The sequence below is a fragment of the Grampus griseus genome, assembly GCF_964374135.1.
Source record: "Grampus griseus genome assembly, chromosome: 2".
In the NCBI taxonomy this organism is placed as follows: Eukaryota; Metazoa; Chordata; class Mammalia; order Artiodactyla; family Delphinidae; genus Grampus; species Grampus griseus.
The window spans coordinates 127,238,084-127,250,391 of NC_139018.1; the positions used below are offsets into that span (position 1 = coordinate 127,238,084).

Here is a 12,308-nt window from a genome sequence, read left to right on the forward strand (position 1 = left end):
TTTTAAGTTTCATTAGGTCCCATTTGTTTATTTTTGTTCTTATTTCCATTTCTCTAGGAGGTGGGTCAAACAGGATCTTGCTGTGATTTATGTCATAGAGTATTCTGCCTAAGTTTTCCTCTAAGGGTTTTATAGTGTCTGGCCTTACATTTAGGTCTTTAACCAATTTTGACTTTATTTTTGTGTGTGGTGTTAGGAATCGTTCTAATATCATTCTTTTGCACATAGCTGTCCAGTTTTTCCAGCACCACTTATTGAAGAGTCTCTCTCTTTTCTCCATGGTATATTCTTCCCTCCTTATCAAAAAAGGTGACCATATTTGTGTGGGTTTATCTCTGGACTTTCTATCCTTTTCCACTGATATATATTTCGGTTTTTGTGCCAATACCATACTGTCTTGATTACTGTAGCTTTACAGTATAGTCTGAAGTCCAGGAGCATGATTCCTCCAGCTCCATTTTTCTTTCTCAAGATTGCTTTGGCTATTCAAGGTCTTTTGTGTTTCCATACAAATTGTGAAATTTTTTGTTCTAGTTCTGTGGAAAATGCCGTTGGTAGTTTGATAGGGATTGCATTGAATCTGTAGATTGCTTTGGGTAGTATAGTCATTTTCACAATGCTGATTCTTCCCATCCAAGAACACGGTATATGTCTCCATGTGTTTGTAACGTCTTTAATTTCTTTCATCAGTGTCTTATAGTTTTCTGCATACAGGTCTTTTGTCTCCTTAGGTAGGTTTATTCCTAGGTATTTTATTCTTTTTGTTGCAACATTAAATGGGAGATTTTCCTTAATTTCTCTTTCAGGTTTTTCACCATTGGTGTGTAAGAATGCAAGAGGTTTCTGTGCATTAATTTTGTATCCTGCTACTTTACCAAATTCATTGATTACCTCTAGTAGTTTTCTGGTAGCATCTTTAGGATACTCTATGTACAGTATCATGTCATCTGCAAACAGTGACAGCTTTACTTCTTCTTTTCCGATTTGGATTCCTTTTATTTCTTTTTCTTCTCTGATTGCTGTGGCTAAAAATTCCAAAACTATGTTGAATAATCGTAATGAGAGTGGACAACGTTGTCTTGTTCCTGATCTTAGTGGAAATGGTTTCAGTTTTTCACCATTGAGAACGATGTTGGCTTCAGGTTTCTCATATATGGCCTTTATTATGTTGAGGAAATTTCCCACTATGCCTACTTTCTAGAGGGTTTTTATCATAAATGGGTGTTGAATTTTGTCAAAAGCTTTTTCTGCATCTATTGAGATGATCATATGGTTTTTCTCCTTCAATTTGTTAATATGGTTCATCACATTGATTGATTTGCGTATATTGAAGAATCTTTGCATTGCTGGGATAAACCCCACTTGATCATGGTGTATGACCCTTTTAATGTGCTGTTGGATTCTGTTTGCTAGTATTTTGTTGAGGATTTTTGCATCTATGTTCATCAGTGATACTGGCCTGTAGTTTTCTTTCTTTGTGACTTTTTTTCTGGTTTTGGTATCAGGGTGATGGTGGCCTCACAGAATGAGTTTGGGAGTGTTCCGCCCTCTGCTATATTTTGGAAGAGCTTGAGAAGTATGGGTGTTAGCTTTCCTCTAAATGTTTGATAGAATTTACCTGTGAAGCCATCTGGTCCTTGGCTTTTGTTTGTTGGAAGATTTTTAATCCCAGTCTCAATATCAGTGCTTGTGATTGGTCTGTGTATATTTTCTATTTCTTCTGGGTTCAGTCTTGGAAGGTTGTGCTTTTCTAAGAATTTGTCCATTCGTGGTTGTCATTTTATTGGCATATAGTTGCTTGTAGTAATCTCTCATGATCCTTTGTATTTCTGCAGTGTCAGTTATTACTTCTCGTTTTTCGTTTCTAATTCTATTGATTTGAGTTTCCTCCCTTTTATTCTTGATGAGTCTGGCTAATGGTTTATCAATTTTGTTTATCTTCTCAAAGAACCAGCGTTTAGTTTTATTGATCTTTGCTATCATTTCCTTCATTTCTTTTTAAATTTATTTCTGTTCTGATATTTATGATTTCTTTCCTTCTGCTAATTTTGGGGGTTTTTTGTTCTTCTTTCTCTAATTGCTTTAGGTGTAAGGTTCGGTTGTTCATTTGAGATATTTCTTGTTTCTTGAGGTAGGATTGTATTGCTATAAACTTCCCTCTTAGAACTGCTTTTGCTGCATCCCATAGGTTTTGGTTCATCGTGTTTTCATTGTCATTTGCTTCTAGGTATTTTTTTATTTCCTCTTTGATTTCTTCAGTGATTTCTTGGTTTTTTAGTAGTGTATTGTTTAGCCTCTATGTGTTTGTATTTTTAACATATTTTTTCCTGTAATTTATATCTAGTCTCAGAGCATTGTGGTTGGAAAAGATACTTGATACATTTTCAATTTTCTTAAATTTACCAAGGCTTGATTTGTGACCCATGATATGATCTATCCTGGAGAATGTTCCATGAGCACTTGAGAAAAAAGTGTGTTCTGTTGTTTTTGGATGGAATGTCCTATAAATATCAATTAAGTCCATCTTGTTTAATGTATCATTTAAAGCTTGTGTTTCCTTATTTATTTTCATTTTGGATGATCTGTCCATTGGTGAAAGTGGAGTGTTAAAGTCCCCTACTATGATTGTGTTACTGTCAATTTCCCCTTTTATGGCTGTTAGCATTTGCCTTATGTATTGAGGTGCTCCTATGTTGGGTGAATAAATATTTACAATTGTTATATCTTCTTCTTGGATTGATCCCTTGATCATTATGTAGTGTCCTTCTTTGTCTCTTGTAATAGTCTTTATTTTAAAGTCTATTTTGTCTGATATGAGAATTGCTACTCCAGCTTTCTTTTGATTTCCATTTGCATGGAATATGTTTTTCCATCCCCTCACTTTCAGTCTGTATGTGTCCCTTGGCCTGATTTGGGTCTCTTGCAGACAGCATATATATGGGTCTTGTTTTTGTCTCCATTCAGCCAATCTTGGTTGGAGCATTTAATCCATTTACATTTAAGGTAGTTATCAATGTGTATGTTCCTATAACCATTTTCTTAATTGTTTTGGGTTTGTTATTGTAGGTCTTTTCCTTCTCTTGTGTTTCCTGCCTAGAGAAGTTCCTTTAGCATTTGTTGTAAAGCTGGTCTGGTAGTGCTGAATTCTCTTAGCTTTTGCTTGTCTGTAAAGGTTTTAATTTCTCCATCAAACCTGAATGAGACCCTTGCTGGGTAGAGTAATCTTGGTTGTACGTTTTTCCCTTTCATCACTTTAAATATGTCCTGCCACTCCCTTCTGGCTTGTAGAGTTTTTGCTGAAAGATCAGCTCTTAACCTTATGGTGATTCTTGTATGTTATTTGTTGTTTTTCCCTTGCTGCTTTAAATATTTTTCTTTGTATTTAATTTTTGATAGTTTGATTAATATGTGTCTTGGCGTGTTTCTCCTTGGATTTATCCTGTATGGGACTCTGTGCTTCCTGGACGTAATTGACTATTTCCTTTTCCATATTAAGGAAGTTTTCAACTATAATCTCTTCAAATATTTTCTCAGTCCTTTTCTTTTTCTCTTCTTCTTCTGGGACCCCTATAATTCGAATGTTGGTGCATTTAATGTCCCAGAGGTCTCTGAGACTGTCCTCAGTTCTTTTCATTCGTTTTTCTTTTTTCTGCTCTGTGCTAGTTATTTCCACTATTTTATCTTCCAGGTCACTTATCCGTTCTTCTGCCTCAGTTATCCTGCTATTGGTTCCTTCTAGAGCACATTTAATTTCTTTTATTGTGTTGTTCATCATTGTTTGTTTGCTCTTTAGTTATTCTAGGTTCTTGTTAAACATTTCTTGTATTTTCTTCATTTTGTTTCCAAGATTTTGGATCATCTTTGCTCTCTATTCTTTTTCAGGTAGACTGCGTATTTACTCTTCACTTGTTTGGTCTGGTGAGTTTTTACACTGCTCCTTCATCTGCTGTGTGTTTCTCTGTCTTCTCATTTTGCTTAAATTACTGTGTTTGGGGTCTCCTTCTCAAAGGCTGCAGGTTCGTAATTCCCATTGTTTTTGGTGTCTGCCCCCAGTGCTAAGTTTTGTTCAGTGGGTTGTGTAGGCTTCCTGGTGGAGGGGACTGGTGCCTGTGTTCTGGTGGATGAGGCTGGATCTTGTCTTTCTGGTGGTTAGAACCACGTCTGGTGGTGTGTTTTGGGGTGTCTGTGGCCTTATTATGATTTTAGGCAGCCTCTCTGCTAATGGGTGGGATTGTGTTCCTATCTTGCTAGTTGTTTGGCATAGGGTGTCCAGCACTGTTGCTTGCTGGTCGTTGAGTGGAGCTGGGTCTTAGCGTTGAGATGGAGATCCCTGAGAGAGCTTTTGCCATTTGATATTACGTGGAGCTGGGAGGTCTCTGGTGGACCAGTGTCCTGAACTCAGCTCTCCCAGGTTAGAGGCTCAGGCCTGACACCCCGCTGGAGCACTAAGACCCTGTCAGCCACAAGTCTCAGAAGAAAAGAGAGGGAAAAGGAAAGAAAGAAAGAGAGAGAGAGAGAGAGAGACAGAGTGGGAGGGAGGGAGGAAGAAAGGAAAGAAAGTTATTAAAATAAAAAATTTTTTAATTATTAAAAATTTTAAAAAAGGAAGAAAGAAGAGAGCAACCAAACCAAAAAGCAAATCCACCAATGATAACAAGCACTAAAAACTATACAAAAAAACAAAACAAACAAAAAAGAACCAGACAGAACTGTAGGACAAATGGTAAAAGCAAAGCTATACAGACAAAATCACACAAAGAAGCATACACATACACACTCACAAAAAGAGAAAAATGAAAAAAAATATATATATAGAAGAAAGAGAGCAATCAAATCAATAAACAAATCTAATGATAATAAACTCTAAATACTAAACTACGATAAACATAAAACCAGAAACAAATTAGATGCAGAAAGCAAACCCCAAGTCTACAGTTGCTCCCAAAGTCCACTGCCTCAAGTTTGGGATGATTCATTGTCTATTCAGGTATTCCCAGATGCAGCGTACATCAAGTTGATTGTGGAGATTTACTCCACTGCTCCTGAGGCTGCTGGGAGAAATTTCCCTTTCTCTTCTTTGTTCACACAGCTCCTGGGGTTCATCTTTGGATTTGGCCCCACCTCTGCGTGTAGGTCGCCTGAGGGCGTCTCTTCTTCCCCCAGACAGGATGGGGTTAAAGGAGCAGCTGGTTAGGGAACTCCGGCTCACTAGGCCTGGGGAAGGGAGGTTTACGGAATGCGGGCGAGCCTGTGATGGCAGAGACCGGCGTGACTTTGCAACAGCCTGAGGCATGCTGTGTGTTCTCCCAGGGAAGTTGTCGCTGGATCACGGGACCCTGGCAGTGGCGGGCTGCACAGGCTCTGGAGAGGGGAGGTGTGGTTAGTGACCTGTGCTTGCACACAGGCTTCTTGGTGACTGCAGCAACAGCCTTAGCCTCTCATGCCAGTCTCTGATGTCCACACTGATAGCCGCAGCTTGCACCCATCTCTGGAGCTTATTTAGGTGGTGCTCTGAATCCCTTCTCCTTGCACACCCCGAAACAATGGTCTCTTGCCTCTTAGGCAGGTCCAGACTTTTTCCTGGACTCCCTCCCGGCTAGCTGTGGCACACTAGACCCCTTCAGGCTGTGTTCATGCAGCCAACCCCAGTCCTCTCCCTGGGATCTGAACTCCAAAGCCAGAGCCTCAGCTCCAAGCCTCCACCAGCCCTGGCGGGTGAGCAGACAAGCCTCTCAGGCTGGTGAGTGCTGGTCCACACCAATCCTCTGGGCGGGAATCTCTCCGCTTTGCCCTCTGCAACCTTGTTTCTGTGCTCTCCTCCATGGCTCCAAAGCGTCCCCCCCCCACCCCCCGTCTCTACCAGTGAAGGGGCTTCCTAGTGTGTGGAAACTCTTCTTCCTTCACAGCTCCCTCCCAGAGGTGCAGATCCCATCCCTATTCTTTTGTCTCTGTTTTCTCTTTTTTCTTTTGCCTTACCCAGGTACATGGGGATTTTCTTGCCTTTTGGGAAGCCTGGGGTCTTCTGTCAGCATTCAGTAGGTGTTCTCTAAGAGTTGTTCCACATGTAGATGTATTTCTGGTGTATTTGTGGGGAGGAAGGTGATCTCCATGTCTTACTCCTCTGCCTGATTATCTTTTAAAGAGATTTAAATAATATGAAAATATATGAAATATGAAAATATATGAAATAATATGAAAATATGTCTTACATATTTGCCCATGTAAGTATCTTTTTCATTGTTCTTACTTCCTTTGTGTAGATCTATATTTCCATTTATTATCATTTTTCTTCCTTTTGAAAGACTTCACTTAATATTTCTTGGGAACATTGGGGTGCAAATCTGCTGGTGATGATTTTTTTTTAATTAATTAATTTATTTATTTAGGCTGCATTGGGTCTTTGTTGCTGTGGGCGGGCTTTCTCTAGTTGCGGCTAGTGGGGGCTACACTTCATTGCAGTGTGTGGGCTTCTCATTGCAGTGGCTTCTCTTGGTGTGGAGCACAGGCTCTCAGCGCACAGGCTTCAGTAGTTGTGACACGCAGGCTCAGTAGTTGTGGCTCGTGGGCTCTAGAGCACAGGCTCAGTAGTTGTGGCGCATGGGCTTAGTTGCTCTGCAGCATGTGGGATCTTCCTGGACCAGGGCTTGAACCTGTGTCCCCTGCATTGGCAGGAGGATTCTTAACCACTGCGCCACCAGGGAAGTCCCGCTGGTGATGATTTCTTTTGGATTTTGATCTTGAAAGATATTTTCACTGGTACGGAATTTCAGCTTGACAATTTTTTTTCTGTCCATACTTTAAATATGGTTCTTCACTGTCTTCTCATATGCTTTATTTCCTCCCAGAAACCTGCTGTCGTCATCTTTTTTTTTTAATACTAATATGTCCTTTTTTCTGACTACTTTTAATATTTTCTCTTTATCATGGTTTTGAGCAATTTGGTTATGATGTATCTTGGTGTAATTTCCTTTATGCTTCTTGTGTTTAGTTTTCATTTAGCTTCTTGAATCTCTGGGTTTTTATTTTTCCTCAAATTTGGAAAAATTTTGGCCATTATTTCTTCAAACACTTTTTTTTTGTCCCCACTACAATCTGCTTTCCTTTAGGGACTCAAATTATATATAAGGCAATTTGAAGTTGTTTCACAGCTCACTGATTTTTTAAAAGATTGTTTCTATTGCTATGTCTGCAAGTTCATGCATCTTTTCATCTGTAATATCTTATCTCCCATTAATCTGATCTAGTGTATTTTTCATCTCACGTATAATTTTCTTATCTAGAAGTTCATTTTGGGTCTTTTTATATTCCGTGTCTCTAGTTAACTTTTTAAACATATGGAATACAATTATAATAACCTTTAATTTTCTTCTCTGCTAACTTAATATCTGGGTCAGTTTTGACTGATTATTCTTCTCATTATGGGCCATGTTTTCTTGCCTATTTGCATGCCTGGTGATCTTTCTTTGGACGTCAGATTATATGAATTTTACCTTGTTTAATGCTGGCTATTTTTGCATTCCTATGAACATCCTTGAGTTTTGCCCTCTGATACAGTTAAGTTACTTGGAAACAGTTTTATCCTTTTAGGTCTTACTTTCATGGTTTGTTAAGTGGATCTAAGCAGGGTTCACTCTAGGGCTAATCCCCATTACTGGGACAAAACCCTTCTGAATATTTTACCGTGTACCTCACGAATTATGAGTTTTTCCAGTCTAGTCAGTGGGAACAGGCACCAGCCTTGGTGAGCACCAGATACTTCCTTTCAATCTTATTAGAGGAGTCTTCCTCCAGACTCAAGTAGTTTTCTTACACACATGCTGGTCAGTATTCTCTCCCCATACTTGAGGGGTGCTAATCTCTGGGGTCCTCTCTGTGCAACTCTATCCTCTCTAGTAATCTGTCCTGTGAACTCCAGCCACCTTGGTCTCCCCAGATGCTCTACTCTATTTCCTCAACTCAGATAGCCCACAGGGTAATTCTGGGTTACCCTGCATGTTCTAGAAACTTTTTCAAAGCAATAACCTGGGGCAATCATGGGTCTCACTTTGTTTCTTTTTTCCATTTCTCAAGTCTGTTGTCCTGTCTCTTGAAAACCATTGTTTCATACCTTTTTTGCCTATAGGTTGTTTTTTATTGTTGTTGTTGTTTGTTAACTGGCTGGTGACTTCGGGCAAGAGGATAAATCTCATCCCTATTACTCCATCTTGGCTGGAAATGAAAGTTTAACATGTCATTTTTTCCTGTTTTCAAGGTCACTTGGGATTCAACAGATCTAATCTGAGCTCTTTGAGAACTGTTTGGGCTCAGCTGATTCCTACTGATATATATACATATACATATATACCATATATAACATATAGATACATATATATATAAAATATATCAGTATGTGTGTATACACATATACATATATATACATGTAATATAGAGTGAGAACAAAGAATGTTTGGTCTAGTTAAAACTTGAAATCAGTCTGAAAGAAGTTAGTACTAGCCACTAGGATCTTTTTGGATAGAATGCTACTTATTTCAAAGAAGTCATGAGTATAGTGTTGAAATTTTCTTAGATTCTAGTCTCAATTTCTAGAAAAAAATGTGTATTTCTAAAAGTAGCTATGGAAATTACCATTAACACCTTCGTTTCCTTATTTTAAAATTAGAGGATAATGTATATAAAAATATGCAAGAATCACAGGAAACTCACATATCCAACCACCTGGAAGAAATTGTTGCTGCCGTCAGCATAACACCTAGAAAAATGCTCCAAAACAAGCTGCCTCAGACAGCACTGTTTCAGCCTCCTCGAGAGAAACTCCACCTCTGTGAAGAGAAAGCAAAGTCCTATTCTAGCAGTCATGAGGTAAGGAGCCTTTCTTTTTATACCTGTACTCTGGTAATTGAGAAGTAGGATACTTTAGGTTGCATTCCTACTCTCAGGAGTTTGGTACAAGAGAAAATATGACAGTGCCTTTTTCATAGTGTGAGTGGGTGTAGTACCTCAGGACTCCAAGCCCAGCACTTGGCACAGTCAACATTATGTTTGCTGAATGAGTGCACAAATGAACAAACAAGTTTTCCCTGACCTCTGACAAGTGTACACTAGACTGACTGGTTGTGATTTGACCTACTACAGTCATTTTCCATCAATCAGTAAATATTTATTGAGCTCCTCCTGTGTGCCAGGTCTAGGCACTAGAATACAGGACAAAGCAGATGAAGTTTCTGCTCTCATGGAGCTTATATTTCTTAGGTTCCTAATCTTGTTCTCTGTATACTTCTTTCCCATCTCTCTTCAAAGTTTTATTCATTTACTCATTCATTCAATATGTATTTCGCTACCACCTCTTATGTGTCAGACCCTATTTGTCCATTTATTCACAAAAATTTACTGTATACCTAATGTGTGCCAGGTGCTGTGCAAGTGCTGGAGGCACAGATGGGAAAGCTACAGCCTCTGCCTCAGAGGGATTCATGGTCTGGTTGGGGAGATAGATGGATAATGGTAATCAGCCTAAGTTCTGTGACAAACACAAGCTTAGGTGGTATAGATGCAAAGCATGGGGAGTGAGGGGAGGAGGGATGGGCTGGAGTTGGAGGAGGGACAGCACTCGAGGCATGCTTCTTGGGATGGGAGTTATTTGGACTGCACTGATAACAGTACTTAGGAGCTGGCCCCAGGTAGGAGAGAGGACAATAGCGTTCTGGGCAGAGGTGGCAGAAGGGCAAGAGTTGTGGGTCTGAGGGTGCACAGGCTGCTTGGGGAACTATATGGAACTATCTGGGATGGAGACTTTAGTTACACAGGGCAGCAAATGAGGTTGGATTTTGAACAGGAGCTGGGACCAGAAGGTGTTCAACACCCAGGAAAAGTTTAGATTTTCTTCTCAGAGTGCTGGAGACTGTCATAGGATTATAAGCAGAAGAGGGTCATGAGCAAGTCTGAGTGTCTGGAATGATCCCTCAGACCTCAGATAACTGGGTGGTGGAGGAAGAGAAGGGAGGTAAACTGGAGGAGGAGGACTAGTTTGCAGGATATTTGCAATAATCCTGGCAAGGGCCTGAAATATGGCAGAGTCAGTAGAAATGCTGAGATCTTTTTTTTTTATTATTTGAAGTATTTTTTTACAATGTTGTGTTAATTTCTGCTATACAGCAAAGTGATTCAGTTATTCATATATATACATTCTTTTTTTAATATTCTTTTCCATTATGGTTTATCATAGGATCTTGATTATAGTTCTCTGTGTTATACAGTAGGACCTTGTTTTATATATATATTTTTTTCTCTATATATATAAATATATATACATTCTATATATATTAGTTTGCATCTGCTAATCCCAAACTCCCAGTCCATCCCTCCGGCAGTCCCCTTCCCCTTGGCAACCACCTGTCTGTTCTCTATGTCTGTGATTCTGTTTCTGTTTCATAGATAGGTTCATTTGTGTCATATTTTAGAATCCACACATAAGTGATATCATATGGTATTTGTCTTTCTCTTTCTGACTTACTTCACTTAGTATGATAATCTCTAGTTGCAAAATGCTGAGATCTTTTGATAAGAATTTGGAAATATGAATCAATGAAACCTGGTAACTTGGGGGGACATAGGGGTTGGAGAGGCAAGAGTGAGCCAGAGAGGGGTGTGTGCAATTCCTGACTTAGGGCTCAGCCAGCCTAGGTGACCCAAGGCTTGTCAGAGCCCTTTGTTATTGTAATGAATACAGGAAGAAGACCAGGATTGTGGAGAGAAGGTGTGAATTCAGTTTTGAAGGTGTGCTTATTCATTATGCAGCAGATATTTATTTAGTACCTACTATGTGCCAGGCTGGGTGCTATGTCGGCCTCAGCTGGCAGCCTTTCTCAACCAGAGGTCTGCAAGAGAACTAAGCCTTAATGCCCTAAGGCATTTGGTGTGTGTGTGTGTGTGTGTGTGTGTGTGTGTATATATATATATTATTAATTTGTATTGGAGTATGGCTGCTTTGCAATGTTTTGTTAGCCTCCACTGCACAACAAAATGAATCAGCCATACATGTACAGATATCCCCTCCCTTTTGGACTTCCCTCCCATTTAGGTTACCACAGTGCATTAGGTAGAGTTCCCTGTGCTATACAGTATGTTCCCATCAGTTGTCTATTTTGTACATAGTATCAATACTGTATATGTGTCAATCCCAGTCTCCCAATTCCTCCCACCCCATCCCTTTCCCCCTTGGTATCCATACGTTTGTACTCTACGTTTCTACCTCTATTTCTGCTTTGCAAATAAGATCATCTATACCATTTTTCTAGATTCCACATATATGTGTTATTATACGATATTTGCTTTTCTCTTTCTGACTTACTTCACTCTGTATGACACTCTCTAGGTCCATCCATGTATCTACAAATGACCCAATTTTATTTTTTTTATGGCTGAGTAATATTCCATTGTATATATGTGCCACATCTTCTTTATCCATTTGCTGGATAAAGAAGATAGACAGTTAGGTTGTTGATAGACATTTAGGTTGCTTCCATGTCCTGGCTATTGTAAATAGTGCTGCTATGAACATTGGGGTGCATGAGTTTTTTTGAATTATGGTTTTCTCTGGGTATATGCCCAGTAGTGGGATTTTTGGGTCATATGATAGTTTTATTTTTAGTTTTTTAAGGAACCTGCATACTGTTTTCCATAGTGGCTGTATCAATTTACATTCCCACCAACAGTGTATGAGGGTTCCCTTTTCTCCACACCTTCTCCAGCATTTATTGTTTGTAGGTTTTTTGATGATGGCCATTCTGACTGGTGAGAGGTGATACCTCATTGTACTTTTGATTTTCATTTCTCTAATAATTAGTGATGTTGAGCATCTTTTCATGTGTCTGTTGGCCATCTGCATTTGGTGTATATAAAGAATTAACTTCTCTTCTATGCATCTAGAATGATATCAAAGCATTTTTTGTGTTCTGCCGTTCAGATGAGGAATCCTTGGATTCAGCAGTGAACAGGACAAACAGCTTGCCTGCCCTCATGGAGCTGAGGGGACATTGTAAATAAACCAGTGAAGTAGAGATTGTGCTAAGTGCTATGGAGGAAACAGAGTGGGCCTATCTTAGGTAAGGGAGGGCCTCATTGAGGAGGTGACATCTTAGCTGACACCTAAAGAAGAGAAGGAGCCAACATGGAGGAGCTGAGGAAAAGGAGTTCTAGGGAGAGGGAACAGCAGCCATAAAATTTATAAGTTTGGCATGAGCATGACTATGTTTGAAGTGATGATAGGAAGCCTCAGGCTGACATGAAATGTAGTTGGAGAGGCAGCTTAC

General features: G+C 39.5%; 1 protein-coding gene across 2 annotated transcripts in view; it reads left to right on the forward strand.

Annotated features, from left to right (window-relative positions):
- TTC23 (tetratricopeptide repeat domain 23) overlaps positions 1-12,308 on the forward strand; it is a 111,093-nt gene that overhangs the window by 23,584 nt on the left and 75,201 nt on the right. The window contains exons 2-3 of one of the 2 annotated variants that reach the window (XM_082649151.1): positions 3,883-3,918; positions 8,660-8,859. In XM_082649151.1, coding sequence (XP_082505277.1) covers positions 8,680-8,859 — 180 coding nt within the window. In that variant the 5' untranslated portion in view covers positions 3,883-3,918; positions 8,660-8,679. The remainder of the gene's footprint in view (positions 1-3,882; positions 3,919-8,659; positions 8,860-12,308) is intronic. The other variant, XM_082649150.1, reaches the window with a different exon arrangement.